At 37.6% G+C, this 17,180-nt stretch overlaps 1 protein-coding gene across 2 annotated transcripts in view; it reads left to right on the forward strand.

The window, feature by feature from the left end:
* kdm4b (lysine (K)-specific demethylase 4B) overlaps positions 1–17,180 on the forward strand; it is a 63,053-nt gene that overhangs the window by 34,003 nt on the left and 11,870 nt on the right. For both annotated transcript variants that reach the window (XM_084116660.1, XM_084116661.1), the window contains exons 10-16: positions 974–1,209; positions 2,477–2,658; positions 3,781–3,904; positions 7,509–7,687; positions 8,364–8,553; positions 13,785–13,861; positions 13,937–13,992. In XM_084116660.1, coding sequence (XP_083972786.1) covers positions 974–1,209; positions 2,477–2,658; positions 3,781–3,904; positions 7,509–7,687; positions 8,364–8,553; positions 13,785–13,861; positions 13,937–13,992 — 1,044 coding nt within the window. The remainder of the gene's footprint in view (positions 1–973; positions 1,210–2,476; positions 2,659–3,780; positions 3,905–7,508; positions 7,688–8,363; positions 8,554–13,784; positions 13,862–13,936; positions 13,993–17,180) is intronic.

Raw genomic sequence — 17,180 nt, forward strand, 5'->3', positions numbered from 1 at the left:
TCTCACGCAGTGAAAAATACGGAGAAGACACTGACAACACGCAGAGACAGGACAGACCAGGTTACTTTTAGTATGAAACAAAGTCTCAACTTTCAAATTTAGTCATTTTTTAAAGAAATTTAAACAATACATGCCGTTTTGTGGCTCTTTAATGTGTCTGACAGATCGCTCAGTTAAAGTAGCTCGTGAACCGATCATCTCTTCCTTCTAGTTCATTTATAGCATCAAATAAACATGAATGAACATAAGGAGGAGTGTTGTTTTAATCGCGGAAAGATGTCAGGACACCGTTTTTCAAGTTCAAATTCTCCAACGTTAATCTACTAACTCTCCTGACCGCTTTGTCGGACAAAAATGGCGAATGGCGGATGGCGATTGGTCAGATAGCCTGTCAATCAAAGTCCATGCGAAGGGTCAATTGCGCAATAGCATTTAAAAGTAGAATTTTTTACTACTTTTTTTTTTTTTTTTGTTAGTTCTGGGCAACGATTAATCGCATCCAAAATAAAAGTTTGTGTTTTCATAATATATGTGTGTGTACTGTATATACTTATTTTGTATATATAAATACACTCACATGCATGTATATATTTAAGAAAAATGTGTTATTTATATATAAAATGATTATATTTATACATAATATAAATTATATATAAATATATATACCGTATATGCATGCAAATATTTCTTAAATATATACATGCATGTTTTTGTATTTATATATGCAAAATAAGTATATACAGTACACACACACACACATATATTATGTAAACACAAACTTTTATTTTGGATGCGATTAATTGCATTGCCCAGCACTAGTTCTTGTATATTTTTTATTTTTATGATTTTGGTTTTAGTCAACCATAATAACTCTGATGCTAACTATAATAAAACTATCTATAACATAACTACTAGTGTGAAAGCCTTTGGTTCAAACTGAAAGTGGTTTATCCGTTTGTGTTGTTTGCTGTAGATCTCAGGCGAAGGTGAAGCAGTTCCGACGCCTGAAGCTGGAGGAGGTGAAGGTGCTGGCGGAGGAGGGGGTGGAGCTGGACATGAGCGAGTACATGCAGAAGGTGGAGGAGCGCGAGGAGCAGCGGCGGCAGCAGCGGGACGAGCGCATGGCGAAGGAGGCGATGCTCACGCTGGAGGCGCTGGAGAGGGAAGAGCAGGAGCAGGCCGAGGCCGAAGCGGCGCTCCGGGGAGGAGGTGACACTAACCAGCCTTTACATGTTTTATTGAAACGCTCTTCAAAGCTTATAGGGATAGTTCACCCAAAAAAGATTTTTTTTTCCATGATTTACTCACCCTCAAGTCATCCTAGGTGTATATGACTTTCTTCTTTCGGACGAATACAATTGTGTTAAAAAATGTCTTGGCTCTTCTAAACTTTATAATGGCAGTGAATGGCCGTTTCTGTTTTGAAGTCCATAAAAGCCATAATAGATGCACTTTTATGATGGATAGATGCACTTTTATGATGGACAGATGCACTTTTATGATGGACAGATGCACTTTTATGATGGATAGATGCACTTTTATGATGGATAGATGCACTTTTATGATGCAAAGATGCACTTATGATGGACAGATGCACTTTTATGATGGATAGATGCACTTTTATCATGGACAGATGCACTTTTATGATGGATGGATGCACTTTTATGATGGACAGATGCACTTTTATGATGGACAGATCCACTTTTATCATGGATAGATGCACTTTTATGATGGATAGATGCACTTTTATGATGGACAGATGCACTTTTATGATGGATAGATGCACTTATGATGGACAGATGCACTTTTATGATGGATAGATGCACTTATGATGGACAGATGCACTTTTATGATGGATAGATGCACTTTTATGATGGACAGATGCACTTTTATAATGGATAGATGCACTTTTATGATGGATAGATGCACTTATGATGGACAGATGCACTTTTATGATGGATAGATGCACTTATGATGGACAGATGCACTTTTATGGACTTCAAAACAGAAACAGCCATTCACTGCCATTATAAAGCTTGAAAGAGCCAGGACATTTTTTAATGTAACTGCAATTGTATTCGTCTGAAAGAAGAATGTCATATACATTCTTATACGTGTTATATACGTGAATAAATCATGTGCTAATTTTCATTTTTGGGTGAACTATCCCTTTAAATCCCACGCAGCAGAAGAATACTAATGCAAAAAGATGCATTTGCATCTTAATGTGAGTGATTTTAACCTTTTTTCTGAGTTTGATGAAAGCCCCTGATGCATTTTGAAAGGGAAGAACGACATCTTTTGTACAGCTTGATTGTGCTCAAATCTTACAATAACATCATAAATACAAAGTGAAACCTATAATTATTAGATCATCCGCATTTTTCACGTTGATTTTCAGCTGATGAATGACAAAATGGGCAGAAAAATACCATTGAATCGACTTCATTCGTTCATCTTTGTTGTCGTTCACCAGGTGAAGATGGAAAAACAGATTCACAGGATCCTCCGGTGGAAAATGGAGAGAAGAAGAAGAGGAAAAAGAAGAAGCCGAAGCATCCCGACGAGATCTCCTTCCAGCAGGCGTTTGAGCAGTTCGCTTCGGTCAACGAAATGCAAACCCAGAATAACGGAGCCGACCCTCTGTCCGGCCTGCAGGTGAGCCAGTTCCTCTGATCCGCAAGGGGTTTTACCACAGATGCACCGATACCAACATTCTGGCCGATACCCATAATCCTTTATATTTGAAAGCCGATAACCGATATATTGGCCGATAAATTTAAATCCAAATTCTTATGTCATTTTTGAGAGCCTGATTACAAAAACAAAAGTCTCATCATTAAAGCCATGTCCCGAGCACACAATTATAATGATTTTCTCATCATAATTTAATGCTGCCTATGACAGACTTGCGCTGCACATGTTGCACTGAACTGTATTTTCCTTTTCAAAGTGATTCCAATCATATTTCAAGCAAAGCCATCATGGTGAACAGTGCGCATCTGAAGTGTCTCAGCTGAAGGAAATAATACATTATTTATCGGCATTAAGATATCGGCCAAATGTTCTTATCGGGCCTATAACGATGACATTAAAAATTAACATATATCGGCCGATACCGATATGGGGCCGGTTTCACAAAGATAGACTTTGACTATGGCTTAGATATAGTAGATAGTCAGACTTCAGATAGACATCTAAATCAGACCGTTGCACAAAGCACTGAAGACTCTGACTATCTTAAGTAGGACTACACTGCAATGCATTCTGGGTAAAATAAGACACTTTTCAAAACAAAAAACATGGCGGATCGAGTAGGCGCATTCAGCCGCTCAGTGCCGTTTACCCCAGCGGATAATATGTGTTTGTTGGAGGAGTATAACAGTTACAAGGACATTTTACTTGGGAAATTTAGCGGAGAATGTAGTAACAAGAAGAAATGTTTAAATTATGAGCCATTTCCCCTTTTCTTTTGGCTGTTTGTAATGTAAATGATTATTACTGCTGGTTGCCAAGGTAACATAGAGTCTTAGACCTAAGTTAGCCTGGGGGTAAGGTGTCTAATTTTTTTGGTCTAAATTAAGCCAGTCTTTATTTTTGTGAAACAGTCTAACTTGCATTAGACTAGACTTGTCTAACACTATAGACCGGTCTAAAATAGCTTTGTGAAACCGGCCATGGTGGCCGATGTATCATGCATCCCTAGTTTTTACAGCCTTTAATTCTGGTCTACAGGCTTTAAACATTGAGGTAAATGATTGTCAAATGTATTGTTCTCAGCCGAGTCCCTTCACGAAGCTGAAGAAGAAGGTTGAGGTGAAGAAGAGCAGAAGGCACCCGCTCAGCAAGCCGCCCATGCGTTCGCCTCACTCCATAGTCAAACAAGAAAACTCCAGCGATGAGGGTGGGTACTGCTTTCATGACATCATCAGTGCATGACCTAGAAGCGCAATATACTCTCAGTATGAAAAATGTATTATTAATATTTCGATCCTCATTCATGAAACAAGCAGATTTCTGTTTGTAAAAACCGTTCATGTGTCACATTAAATTCAGCGTTTTACGAAAGAATATATTTATGATAGATTTTTCGGAATGACGTCCTTAAAATAATGCAATTGAATTGATGAGGTCATTCTTGCATACACTTTTAAAAAATGACAAATATAATATACAAATAATATACAAACAGTCTTAAGTGTTCTTAAGGTTATTCGTACAACCATTCTTGCGTAAACTGTTATGAAAGATTTACCCGAATTTGTTTGGCTCATATTTTTTTTAGGTGACGGTCGTAAAATTTGATTATATTTTATAATTGTTCGTAATCATTTTTTATCTTAATTGTCACTTTCAGTTCAAGATTTCATGTAAAAATATATTTACGAAAGATTTTCATGAATTTCGCAATGACGTGCTTAAAATGACGTACGTAAATTTATGAACTCATTCTTGCATGTACGTTTCAAAAATGTTCGAAATATACAAAAAGTCTAACGATGTTCTTAAGGTTGTTCGTACAACCATTCTTAAGTTATTTTTCAGATTCAATTCAACATTTTACGTAAGAAATATTTACGAAAGATTTTCATGAACTTGTTTTGCTCATGTTTTATCAAGTTTGGAATTTACGTCCTTAAAATAAAATGACGTAGACAAAAAGTCTAATGAAATAATGTACAAAAAGTCTAATGATGTTCTTAAAGTTGTTCGTACAACCATTCTTGCATAAATAGTTACGAAAGATTTACTCAAATTTGTTTTGCTCCTTTTTTTTTTTAGGTGACGGTCATAAAATTTTATTATATTTTAGAATTGTTCGTAAACCGTTTTTTATCTTAATTGTCACTTTCAGTTCAAGATTTTACATAAAAATATATTTACGAAAGATTTTCATGAATTTCGCAATGACGTGCTTAAAATGACGTATGTAAATTTATGAACTCATTCTTGCATGTATGTTTCAAAAATCATGTTCGAAATATACAAAAAGTCTAATGATGTTCTTAAGGTTGTTCGTACAACCATTCTTAAGTAATTTTTTTAGATTCAATTCAACATTTTACGTAAAAATATATACGAAAGATTTTCATGAACTTGTTTTGCTCATGTTTTATCAAGTTTGGAATTTACGTCCTTAAAATAAAATGACGTATGTAAATTTATGAGGTCATTCTTGCGTGTACTTTCAAAAATGACATTCGAAATAATGTACAAAAACTCTAATGATGTTCTTAAAGTTGTTCGTGCAACCATTCTTGCGTAAACGGTTACGAAAGATTTACGCAAATTTGTTTTGCTCCTCTTTTATAGATGGTGGTCGTAAATTCGAATTATATTTCTAAATTGTTTGTAAAATAATGAAATAATTTAGTTCAACATTTTATGTAAAAATATATTTACGAAAGAGTTTCATTAAATTGTTTTGCACGTTTGCCTGATGTACGTAAATTTATGTACCTACGTAGTTCCAAAAATGACATTCGAAATAACATATAAAAAAAAATCGAATGTTCTTAACGTTTTTCGTACAACCATTCTTGCGTAAAATGTTAAATTGACTGCAGTAAATTTTGTAGTTATATCTTTTACGAAAGATTTATCTGAATTGCTCCTCTTTTATAGATAGCGTTAGCAATGGCGTTCATAAAAAATGAATTATAGTTTTAACATGTTTGTGAAGCTGTTCTTAAATTACTTTTTTTCTTTTCTTGTGTCTCTTAAATACAGTTGGTAATAATGTCTGTAAAATCTAATGATCGTAAAAGCATTCATAAATTGTTGAATTGCAGAAATCTGCACTAGAATAGTTTTATGTAGAATTTACCTTGATTTGTTGTGCTAGTTTCATAAATGACATTCGTAAAATTCAATCTTGGTAAAATTGTTTGGATGTCTGTTCTTATATAAATAACATAACTGTTGCGCTTGTTTCTTTGTAGATAAACGGTTTGTTTTGGTAATACGAGAAATATTGTCATCTTAGATAAACGTCTGATGGTGAATTTTCACTGAGGAGAAACTTGTTAAAAGTTAGATTAGTTTTTCCAATATGAATGTTTCTAGAACACGTTTCATTTCAGTGTTCTGGTGGAGAGTTTGTTTGTTTGCTGTGAAAGCGTGTACTTGTGAGCACAAAGAGCAAAAGCAATAAAGAATGAAAGAAAGCAGCCACAAACAACAAGCGCTTCATAAAGTGGAGCGGCTGAAAGACGGTTATTGATTTGTCTGTGTGTGTGTTATGAACAGAGCGACAGCTGTAAACCGGCACCGCCTGCTGTCGCTGTAGGGGGCAAAATACAGGACAGAGGGGCATCAAACCCTCACACACACACACACACACACACACACCTCCACACACACACACACACACCTCCACACACACACACACACACACCTCCACAAACACACACACACACCTCCACAAACACTCTCACACACACACACCTCCACAAACACACACACACACACACACCTCCACAAACACACACACACCTCCACAAACACACACACACACACACACGTCCACAAACACACATCTCCACAAACACACATCTCCACTTAACACACATCTCCACACACACACACACACACCTCCACAAACACACACCTCCACAAAGACACATCTCCACAAACACACACACACACACACACACCTCCACAAACACACACCTCCACAAACACACACCTCCACAAAGACACATCTCCACAAAGACACATCTCCACAAACACACACCTCCACTAACACACACATCTCCACTTAACACACATCTCCACACACACACACACACACCTCCACAAACACACACCTCCACTAACACACACATCTCCACAAACACACACCTCCACACACACCTCCACTAACTCACACATCTCCACTTAACACACATCTCCACACACACACACACACCTCCACAAAGACTCATCTCCACTAACACACACATTTCCACTTAACACACACACACCTCCACAAACACACACACACCTCCACAAACACACACCTCCACAAACACACACCTCCACTAACACACACCTCCACTAACACACACATCTCCACTAACACACACACCTCCACAAACACACACCTCCACTAACACACACCTCCACTAACACACCTCCACAAACACACACACCTCCACAAACACACACATCTCCACTAACACACACATCTCCACTAACACACACACCTCCACAAACACACACATCTCCACAAACACACACACCTCCACAAACACACACACCTCCACACACACACACATCTCCACAAACACACACATCTACACTAACACACACACCTCCACAAAAGGGTTTAATAAGGCGGAACAGAAGTAAAATATCTATCTATCGTTCTGTCTGAAAAAGGGATGGACAGATGCACTTTTATGGACTTCAGAACAGAAACAGCTCGTCCCACCCGCAAATTTCGCCTGTCTGTGTTATTTCTGTGTGAGTGTTTCATTTGCAGTGTATCTCACGTGTGTGTGTGTGGTCTCTCTGTGCTCCTGTAGAGCTGTACTCAGGACTTCCAGCAAGCGGAGGCTCGGTGCCGGAGACCAAGAAGGATCTGTGGCAGAACCTGTTGCAGAACTGCTTGCCGAACTTCCTCGCCGAGAAGCAGTTCAACGCAGCGATGGCGACCCTCGAGCCTCACTGCGCCGTGTGCACGCTGTTCTGCCCATACACACAGGTGATGAGCGCTTCACTGTCGACCAATCACAACACCCTGCTCCCGCCAGCCAATCAGAGCACAGGAGCTAAACCCAGCGTTACTGACAGACTGAGAAGAGAGGAGCTGCAACTGTCCGATATGAGAAATTAATCATGTTTGTTTGAGCATTCAATAATTTGTGATATTTTTTTACCAAAGCAGGATAAAAGCTCATTCATGTTAGTGAGGATAGCTAAATAAAGTAAACTGTGACATATTATACCCAAATATTCTTCATACAGTGACTACCAGTGACATTTATAAACCAAAAATGATTCAGACACTTTGAGCTGATCATGTTCTGCTGAAGTGTGTTTTCTTTAATTACTAATGCTCTTTTTACACACAGACTGAACAAAATGAAGCATTGCTTGGTGATTGGTTGAGCTAAACTGGTATTATCTAATTGTGTAGTTAAATTTAACAGCTGACAGATATTCAACATAATTCATGTGTGAGACAGTCTAACAGAAGGACGGACAAAACCAGTCAAATATCAACTGAGTTCTGCTCATATTTTATTACCATTTTCTAAACTATAGCGAATAAACTGTGATAGAGTGAGAAATGTTGAAGGTGTGTGAATAAGTGTTGGTTTGACTGTAGGTCCACTTCAACATGCTCATCTCTCTCATGTGTTTTTGTGTGTGTTTAGCCGGTAAAGGACTCGTTCCACGTCTCGGACACGTCCCGGGTCGGGTGTCGAACCCGTCCGCTGGTTCCGGAGATGTGCTTCAGCGCCGGTGCCGAAAACACTGAACCCCTGCCGTCGAACTCCCACATCGGTGATGACGGCACCAGCGTTCTGCTGTCCTGTGGAAGCTGTGGCCTTCAGGTCCACGCCAGTGAGTTCAGCATCTTCCTCATGATCCAAACGCTCTGCAGAACAGACAGTTAAAGCGGTGTCGCGTTAGCGGTGTCGCGTTAGCGGTGTCGTGTTAGCGGTGTCGTGTTAGCGGTGTCGCGTTAGCGGCCCCTAACGGCCCCTAAGTTAATAACTAATGATCTTTGCAACGGAAGTGAATCAATCAAAACTAACTTTAGCTGGACGATAACTTTATTCTAGAGCTGCTGTAAAGCCTAAACAATATCACTGTTATCACTGTAAAGCTGCTTTGACGTGTTACGCTAGTGGTCGGTTCACACAGAACTGCTTTTGCGTTGCAACGCGCTGCTTTTAATTGATTTACTATGTAAATGTACTAGATGAACACCTTTGACTCCATGTCTCAGTGTTTTTAAAATTTATATCAGACCGTACTTGACAGTTTTTCCATGTTTATATATATATATTAGGGCTGGGGGAATTAACGCGTTAATCTTTGCGATTAATTTGAGATGTTTAACGCGTAAAAAAAAAATAACGCAATTGACGCAGCACTTTTTTTGTGCCTCGTTTTAATGATTTCCTGTTGCGGCTGCTATTGAAAAGGCCGGAAATATGCCGTCCCGCCCCTCCGTGTTCGGCGATCACGATCAGGTTTTATTCTCGCGCAGCTTACATGAGCGGGTCTTTTCCACTCCATGTGTGTGCCGCGCATAACGCGTGTGTGTGTGTGTGTGTCGGCGCGCTGCGCTCACTGCTCAATGTTCTGCTCTGTCGTTAACAGCCCAAACGCTCCAATCATGTACCGATTACGCACTGGAGAAGCAAAGTCCGCTCAAATAACGTGAAATTTCTCTTCAGTAGACTTTGTAGGACTATATTTTATTTTGATAATTAGTATAAAAAATAAAAATAAATCTGTTAAATTGATTATGTTGATTGATTACTGAAAAAGAATAATATATTGATGTTTAATATTATTTTAATATAGGGCTATTTTCTGTTCCTTTTTTCTGTGTTGTTTAATTTAATTAGGTGATTAAGTTTAAATATTGATAATTACAAGCTTGGGGGAAATGCAATTAATTGCAATTAATTACAGCAAATTGTGCAATTAATTAGTTAATTTTTTTAATCGATTCCCATCCCACACATATATATATATATATATATGTGTGTGTGTGTGTGTATATATATATATATAGACAGAGAAATTTCCTTTGCTGATTTTCAAAAAGCGATGCCGAGCAGATTAATATAATAATTTATTTATATTTTTAATTATTGTTTATTTATCATTAAGAATAAATAAATGTATTTATATAATGTGAATAAAACATGCCAAACATACAATTCATATAATACAAGTAGAAATAATAATAATAATAATAATAAATATATTTTTATTATTATTCTTTAGTTTTTTGATACATTTTCTAAACAGACCTTTCATTTTTTTTCTGTAAACAAAAAATGATATAAAATATAAATTAAATGCATAACATAAATTCTGTAAAATAAATAATATAATATAGTATGATATAATATAATATAATATAATATAATATAATATGATATAATATAATGCATTATTTGTTTATTTTTGGGTAATTGTCTTTTTTGTTCGATGAGTGAAAACTTCCTTTTTGTTCTTTGCTGTAAAAATGTATACTGAATCTATTTTTAGGACATAGTAATATAAATAAAAATTATATATATTTTTATAATAATGACCTTTCAGTTTTTCTGTAACAAGGTGTATATTGTATATATCCAACACTTCAGAATATTATGATGCAAATAATTTTTTCGTCAAATCGCCACATTTTTCCCTGAAAGAAAAGTACACTAGATAATTTTGAATAAATGAACAGTACATTTTCAGATAGATAATATTAGTGTTGCATTGTTCTCTTAAGCCATGCTCTTAAAACAAGAAGTAGTTCACTTCAAAATCACATTTGTATCTTCAGCCTTCACACCTATCCACATATTTCTGTCTGTCAGTCAGGAGTGTGTGCTAATAAACACCCTTGATTGTCTCTTTATCTCGTCGCCGGGCCCTCGAGAGCCTCTTACGGAGACCCGGACGTCACTCCAGCCAATTTACCGTCAGTCAGGCTGAACTCCAGCGCTGTTATTTATTTAGAGAGGCAAAAAACAACTCCAGAAGAGGAAAACACACACGGCAAAAGTGGTTTGTTTCTCTTCGGCGCGAGTCTAAGCCGCGTAGCCAATTAGAATGTGTTTGTGTTTGTGTTTGTGTGTGTGTGTGTGTGTGTGTGTGTGAGCGACGCCGCGCTCTGATTGGCCCGTTTAAACGAAAATGACAGTTGAGATGAAACTATTTCACTTCAACTTTTGCTTGATTGTTTCTGTGTTTTCCTGAAGCATTCGGCCGTGATATATAATTATATTTATTATAAATAACACAAGTGTTTCGCTTGGATGCTTTCCAGAGTCGTTAGATTGGAAAGTTCGACTCGCCGTATGTCGGCTCGTATTTAAGTCGGTTCCTCTGAGCGTGAAGCAGTCGTGTGATTGCTCTGGGATGAGCCGGCGTATATTAGTCTGCTTTTAGATGCACTAATCAGTTTACCGTCACTCTGTTTTCCCTCTGTCAAACTAATTAAAGCTGTCGCTGTTTCATAAACACACTTTTCATAAACACACCGTTTCTGTCGCCTCCTTTCAAGCTTTCTGTAAAGAAGCACAGCTTATGAAACAGGTATTTCTGGCTCGTTAATCTCACCTGATGACCCACGTTTGATTTAAAATGGCTGATACTGTATATATTTCTGCATCAGTTATTTTAAATGTCCTACAGTCACTGTGTTACTTAGTGAAAGCATTGTTTATTGTTATTACATTTACATTTATTCATTTAGCAGACGCTTTTATCCAAAGCGACTTACAAATGAGAACAATAGAAGCAGTTAAACTAACAGTAGGACGACAATATGCAAGTGCTATGACCCTTCTCAGTTTAATCTAACGCAGTGCATGTAATTATTATTATTATTATTATTATTATTATGTAATAAAAAAAAATAGAATAGAAGAGAAAGTGTTAGTATGACTGGATCAAGTGCTGCTGAAAAAGATGCATCTTCTGGGATAAAAGTTTAAAGTTCAAATATGAACACTGATGTCTACGATAGCGATCAAAATCAGCTTTTGATAGAAACTTGACGCTTAAAATAACGCATTTATCGCTTACATTGTTTCACCACTAGGTGGCGACAAGTGACTATTAAAAAATGTATTTGTTATCGAATCATTTATTAAAGAGAATGTGGGATTGTATGATGCTTCTGAAATAAAACTCAGAAAGATGTAATGATTTGTTTTTGTAAATATGACTCATCTTATACATCATGTACAGTCTGTATAAGTGAATGATTTAACTTTTCCCGATCTTTTTCCTAGTGTTATTGCAATATCGAATCGCAATACTTGTAGAATCGCAATGCATATCGTATCGGCACCCCATCGGGTCTTCTTGTGCTTGAATGGTTTAAAGTCGTATTAAAATGCACACAAAGGAATCGATGAGAGGAATGGAAATGCACTCGTCTTATCGAATCCACGGTTCTCGATACCCAACCCTAAACATCTCTAGCTTGTTTGCCTCCCAAAGCCATGAAGAACAGGCCGTGAAGTGAAACGAGCCGCCGTCCAAAATGGTTGAACCGTTCTAGGGGGAAAAAAAGACTACAAAAACAGCCACAGCAGCAACACCTCTAGCTTGTTTGCTTTCCAAAGCCTTGAACAGCTCGTGAAGTGAAAGACAGCTTGTTAGTTGTGCTGTCGTTGCCTCCTCATTTCTTGATGCTATTTTCTGCTAGCCTGGTTTCGTAAGCGCTTGAACTCACAAACATTCCTCCAGCGGTTATGAAAATGACTTTCCTGAACGTGTGTAAGCGTGTGTTTGCACGCGTGTGCGTGTTGCATATTAAACTAATGCCCGGAGGCTGTGTTTGTGTCCCGTGTGCCGTGGCGGAGGCCATTATGGCTCGAGCTGGGCTTGAACGCGTGCTTCCCGCTGCTAGTGTTTACCTGCGCGGATGAGGGGGGCACAGCCGCTGAAAGCTGGTGATTTCGATAAGACGAGGACGAGGGGGAATGACAGCATGTCAAAACGGGCTTTCCATTTGTGTGAGCTTTCACCTCCAGCTGGAGCGTTTCTTCTAAAGCGATCGCTCGACAATATCACAGTCCATTCCTGTGCCTTGCAATCGAAGGGTGTAATTACAGGAAACAGCAGGTTCTCGAACACCGCGGCGCGGCGACACACACCTTCAGACGGCAACGCTACTCGTGTGAACGTCATCCTTCAGTTTCAAATGAGAAGGTTTCAGTTTGCGTACAGCTTGTGTAATTGGTTGGAAATGTAAAAGGTGTAAAAGAGACTTGAAATGTCCATCGTAACACATTCTTATGACTTATGACTTATTCAGTGATAGCGGTCATAAGCATTACGTGTTTTCAACGTGAAGTTTAAATTTGATGTTTTTTGTAGTGCTGGGCAACGATTAATAGCATCTAAAATAAAAGTTTGTGTTTACATGATATATGTGTGTGTACTGTGTTTAATTAGTTTGTATTTATAAATACACACACATGCATGTATATATTTAAGATTTTTTTTTTTTTATATATAGAATATTTATATATAATCTAAATTATATATAAATACATATAGAGTATATACATGCAAATATTTCTTAAATATATACATGCATTATCCAGAGTTGGAAATTAAATTTTCCAAAAAGTGATTAACAGGTAATAAATGGATCATAACTATTACATATATATATTTTATTACTATAAAATCCCCTAAAAATATTAAATAAAATATATTGTCGAACTAAAATATAGTATTTTTTTCCATTAAAATAAAACATTTCAGTCATTTTTGACCGCCACATGATTTTCTTTTTACTTTATTTAGTTTGTGTAATTGTTTGTTCTGTCTGTTTCCAGTTTCATTTGTCGATTGTTTAATTTTGTTCTGTCATTTTTTTTTTCTATTTGATTTCTTGCCAATTTTTTCCGTTTGTTTCTTTTTTTTCTTTTTCTTTGTTCTTAATTTGAACTCTTTGTTCATTCTTTTTGTATCAAACTATGTCGGAGAAAGATGTTTTTTAATAGAAAAATTCCAGAAACGGTTGTATCTTTGAAAATAACGTTCACTGGTGAATCGCACACAGTTTAATAAAAAGTTTTGTTTTTCTTTTCCGTCAGGTTGTTATGGAGTCAATCCTGAAACGAAACAGGAAGGCTGGATGTGTTCTCGATGTACCTCGATGGAGTGGACAGCCGTAAGTGTTGAACACATTTCACTCATGTATTGTTGCGTTAAAACGTTGCGTTGATTATTGTTTTCTTGGTTGCAGGCCTGCTGTTTGTGCAGTTTAAGAGGAGGAGCTTTGAAGAAAACCACAGATGACAGGTCTAATATCTTAAACTCTATTACGAGGCATCTGTTAAAAGTTTAGTTCACCCAAAAATGAAAATTCTGTCAGTAATTATTCTCCCTCATGTTGTTCCAACCCCGTAAGACTTTCGTTCATCTTCAGAACACAAATGAAGATATTTTTGATTAAATCTGAGAGCTGTCTCATAGGCTTCTAGGTAATCGATATCTGCCGGCCCAGAAAAGTTAGCAAAGACATCGTTAAAATAGTCCAAATCACTACAGTGGCTCAACCTTAAGTTTATCAAGCTATGAGAATACTTTTTGTGCGCAAAACCCCCCAAAAATAACCCAGAAGCGCTGCGCTGTTACACTACGTGAACTCACTCAGAGAAACAGACAGAAGAACATCAAGAGTTGAATAAAGTCTTATTTTTGTTTGTCTTTGCGCACAAAAAGTATTCTCGTCGCTTGATAAACTTAAGGTTGAGCCACTGTAGTCACATGGACTATTTTAACAATGTCTTTACTAACTTTTTGGGCCGGCAAGTTTTAATAAAGGAGGAGTGAGACAGCTCTCAGATTTAATCAAAAATATCCATAGACTGTAAAAAAAAAATGGACGTAGTGTCCGTGACGTCACCTGTAGGTTTCTGAAGACCGCTTTTGAAGCCTAAAGTGGGCGTGGCCGACCGTCGCCATCTTGGCAGCGCGTCGCTCCCGGATTGATTTATTTTTACAGTCAGACAATTAGCTGAGGTAACGTGACGGCTAACAGACAAACGGCTAATGATGACTAATGACCACAGCAGCGGGAATCCACCTGTCACTCAAAAGTGGACACCCTTAATTATGCAGAAATTTAAGGCTTAATATAATTTAAACGGATGAGTTTAAAAAAATGAGAAAAAATTCACCCCCCTCACAGTTGTCATGAAGGGCAAAATTAGCTATATAGACCAAAGCCACTTTTTGCTCCTGGCTGTAAACATGTTTTTTTCTGCTGTAAAGTTGGGCATTTTAACATGCGGGAGATGCAGATTTGTTTAATTCACTTCCGTGTTGGTTTCAAGAGAGAGACAGGGAGGTTGCTGCTTGAAAATATGTTAATTTGTGTTCCAAAGGTGAACGAAAGTCTTACGGGGTTGGAACAACATGAGGGAGAGTGATTACTGACAGAATTTTCATTTTTGGGTGAACTCTTTAACGCTTATTTTCTAAACAAACAGTCGATGTAAAGCGAACATTTGTCTCGTGTGGTTAGATGTAAAACGAACGTTTGTCTCGTGTGGTTAGATGTAAAGCGAACGTTTGTCTCGTGTGGTTAGATGTAAAGCGAACGTTTGTCTCGTGTGGTTATATGTAAAACGAACGTTTGTCTCGTGTGGTTATATGTAAAACGAACGTTTGTCTCGTGTGGTTAGATGTAAAACGAACGTTTGTCTCGTGTGGTTAGATGTAAAACGAACGTTTGTCTCGTGGTTATATGTAAAACGAACGTTTGTCTCGTGTGGTTAGATGTAAAACGAACGTTTGTCTCGTGTGGTTAGATGTAAAACGAACGTTTGTCTCGTGGTTATTTGTAAAACGAACGTTTGTCTCGTGTGGTTATATGTAAAACGAACGTTTGTCTCGTGTGGTTAGATGTAAAACGAACGTTTGTCTCGTGGTTATTTGTAAAACGAACGTTTGTCTCGTGTGGTTAGATGTAAAACGAACGTTTGTCTCGTGTGGTTAGATGTAAAACGAACGTTTGTCTCGTGGTTATTTGTAAAACGAACGTTTGTCTCGTGTGGTTATATGTAAAACGAACGTTTGTCTCGTGTGGTTAGATGTAAAACGAACGTTTGTCTCGTGTGGTTATATATAAAACGAACGTTTGTCTCGTGTGGTTAGATGTAAAACGAACGTTTGTCTCGTGGTTATTTGTAAAACGAACGTTTGTCTCGTGTGGTTAGATGTAAAACGAACGTTTGTCTCGTGTGGTTAGATGTAAAACGAACGTTTGTCTCTTGTGGTTAGATGTAAAACGAACGTTTGTCTCGTGTGGTTAGATGTAAAACGAACGTTTGTCTCGTGTGGTTATATGTAAAACGAACGTTTGTCTCGTGTGGTTATATGTAAAACGAACGTTTGTCTCGTGTGGTAAGATGTAAAACGAACGTTTGTCTCGTGGTTATATGTAAAACGAACGTTTGTCTCGTGTGGTTAGATGTAAAACGAACGTTTGTCTCGTGTGGTAAGATGTAAAACGAACGTTTGTCTCGTGGTTATATGTAAAACGAACGTTTGTCTCGTGTGGTAAGATGTAAAACGAACGTTTGTCTCGTGGTTATATGTAAAACGAACGTTTGTCTCGTGTGGTTATATGTAAAACGAACGTTTGTCTCGTGTGGTAAGATGTAAAACGAACGTTTGTCTCGTGGTTATATGTAAAACGAACGTTTGTCTCGTGTGGTTAGATGTAAAACGAACGTTTGTCTCGTGTGGTAAGATGTAAAACGAACGTTTGTCTCGTGGTTATATGTAAAACGAACGTTTGTCTCGTGTGGTAAGATGTAAAACGAACGTTTGTCTCGTGGTTATATGTAAAACGAACGTTTGTCTCGTGTGGTTATATGTAAAACGAACGTTTGTCTCGTGTGGTAAGATGTAAAACGAACGTTTGTCTCGTGGTTATATGTAAAACGAACGTTTGTCTCGTGTGGTTATATGTAAAACGAACGTTTGTCTCGTGTGGTAAGATGTAAAACGAACGTTTGTCTCGTGGTTATATGTAAAACGAACGTTTGTGTCGTGTGGTTATATGTAAAACGAACGTTTGTCTCGTGTGGTTATATATAAAACGAACGTTTGTCTCGTGTGGTTATATATAAAACGAACGTTTGTCTCGTGTGGTTATTTGTAAAACGAACGTTTGTCTCGTGTGGTTATATGTAAAACGAACGTTTGTCTCGTGTGGTTAGATGCAAAACGAACGTTTGTCTCGTGTGGTTATATGTAAAACGAACGTTTGTCTCGTGTGGTTAGATGCAAAACGAACGCTTGTCTCGTGTGGTTCGTGTGGTTAGATGTAAAACGAACGTTTGTCTCGTGGTTATTTGTAAAACGAACGTTTGTCTCGTGTGGTTATATGTAAAACGAACGTTTGTCTCGTGTGGTTAGATGCAAAACGAACGTTTGTCTCGTGTGGTTATATGTAAAACGAACGTTTGTCTCGTGTG

This window comes from Abramis brama, assembly GCF_963993115.1.
Source record: "Abramis brama genome assembly, chromosome: 6".
NCBI lineage: Eukaryota > Metazoa > Chordata > Actinopteri > Cypriniformes > Leuciscidae > Abramis > Abramis brama.